Genomic DNA, 1,290 nt, shown 5'->3' with positions numbered 1-1,290 from the left:
AGGGGTCAAAAACGTGCCAAGTTAACAGAGAATCAGTGGGAGGGGCGTTTATTGTTGGAACATTAATAAAAAGTGCGGCTGGCTGCTTGTCTGTCAGAGTGCTACTGTTCAGTGGCGGGATGGACTCGTTAAGTGCGCGGATGATCCAGAGTCCCGGAGAGGACTCGGTGTGTGTGAGCTGACAGGACCCGGCGGCTTGAAGGTCTGCAGCTCAGAGACAGAGGGACAGATGATCTGAGCGTGTACCTGCAGGCTGAGACTGTGAGCGGCTCAGAGGCAGATCCTCCGCAGAACACGCCCTGATAGAAAAAGGTAAAAGACACACACTCTGGCCTGATCAACCAAGGAGCCGAGTCTGCTTACCTGAAAAACACCAGCCCCAATGCTCCACCACGTACGGGCTCACACCGCCGGACACCTACCAAATGAAATCAGGACGAGTTCACTTCCACAAACGCTGGTTTGTCCCGAGGAGCTTTATCCACGTCTGTCGCGCGATCGGAACACCTGGAGGTCCCGCCGGACTCGATAGAGAAATAAAGCAGGTTACAGAGCATTGATCCACCGGCCGGGCTCAGCACCATGAGTAGGAAGACTCGGCGCTGGATTTTACATTTTTTCCTGTGCCTTGGAATAGTGTATGTGAAAATCGGGTGAGTTACCGGGATGATCCACAGGTTGTCTTTGCATTCACACGCAGGTGCTGTGAGAGGTTGAGAGGCTTGCAGGAGAAAAATGTACAGAATTTAAAACAGTTTTCCATTAAAGGAAAAGCTGCAGGAATGTAAACACACCAGATGCATGTAGATAGGTCAGAGCATTGTTTATTTCCTCACCTAATGGTTTGTATTAAAAAACACCTGAAGGACCAACATTAGGAAAAAAAAACTGCCATATTTTAACCTTTCCGCCTTCACCGCAGGGGTCTGTCATCGGTGGTTGCGCTGGGAGCGAGCATCATCTGTAATAAGATCCCCGGCTTGGCCCCCCGTCAGAGGACGATCTGTCAGAGCCGACCCGACGCCATCATAGTGATCGGAGAAGGAGTTCAGATGGGCATCAATGAATGTCAGTTCCAGTTCAGACACGGACGCTGGAACTGCTCGGCCCTGGGAGAGAGGACCGTGTTCGGGAAAGAGCTCAAAGTGGGTACGTTGCACTTTGATTTGATCTGAACAAGATGTGCACGAGGGGGAAAAAATCTGCACATGTATTGTTATTTGTGCAACAAGCATTTTTGAATTCGTGTTATTTCCCTACATTATGCTATGGGGTTCTGTGATCGCCCCC

At 50.3% G+C, this 1,290-nt stretch overlaps 1 protein-coding gene across 1 annotated transcript in view; it reads left to right on the top strand.

Annotated features, from left to right (window-relative positions):
• The first annotated feature begins 102 nt into the window (after positions 1-102).
• wnt7aa (wingless-type MMTV integration site family, member 7Aa) overlaps positions 103-1,290 on the top strand; it is a 12,459-nt gene continuing 11,271 nt past the window's right edge. Inside the window, exons 1-2 of the mRNA XM_023424639.2 lie at positions 103-653; positions 923-1,149. Of these exons, the coding sequence (XP_023280407.1) occupies positions 583-653; positions 923-1,149 (298 nt within the window). The 5' untranslated portion in view covers positions 103-582. The remainder of the gene's footprint in view (positions 654-922; positions 1,150-1,290) is intronic.

Source organism: Seriola lalandi, unplaced genomic scaffold (genome assembly GCF_002814215.2).
Source record: "Seriola lalandi dorsalis isolate HSWRI2012SDOR001 ecotype SW California unplaced genomic scaffold, Sedor1 jcf7180002054748, whole genome shotgun sequence".
Classification (NCBI taxonomy): Eukaryota; Metazoa; Chordata; class Actinopteri; order Carangiformes; family Carangidae; genus Seriola; species Seriola lalandi.
This window is presented reverse-complemented; position numbering and strand designations above follow the sequence as displayed.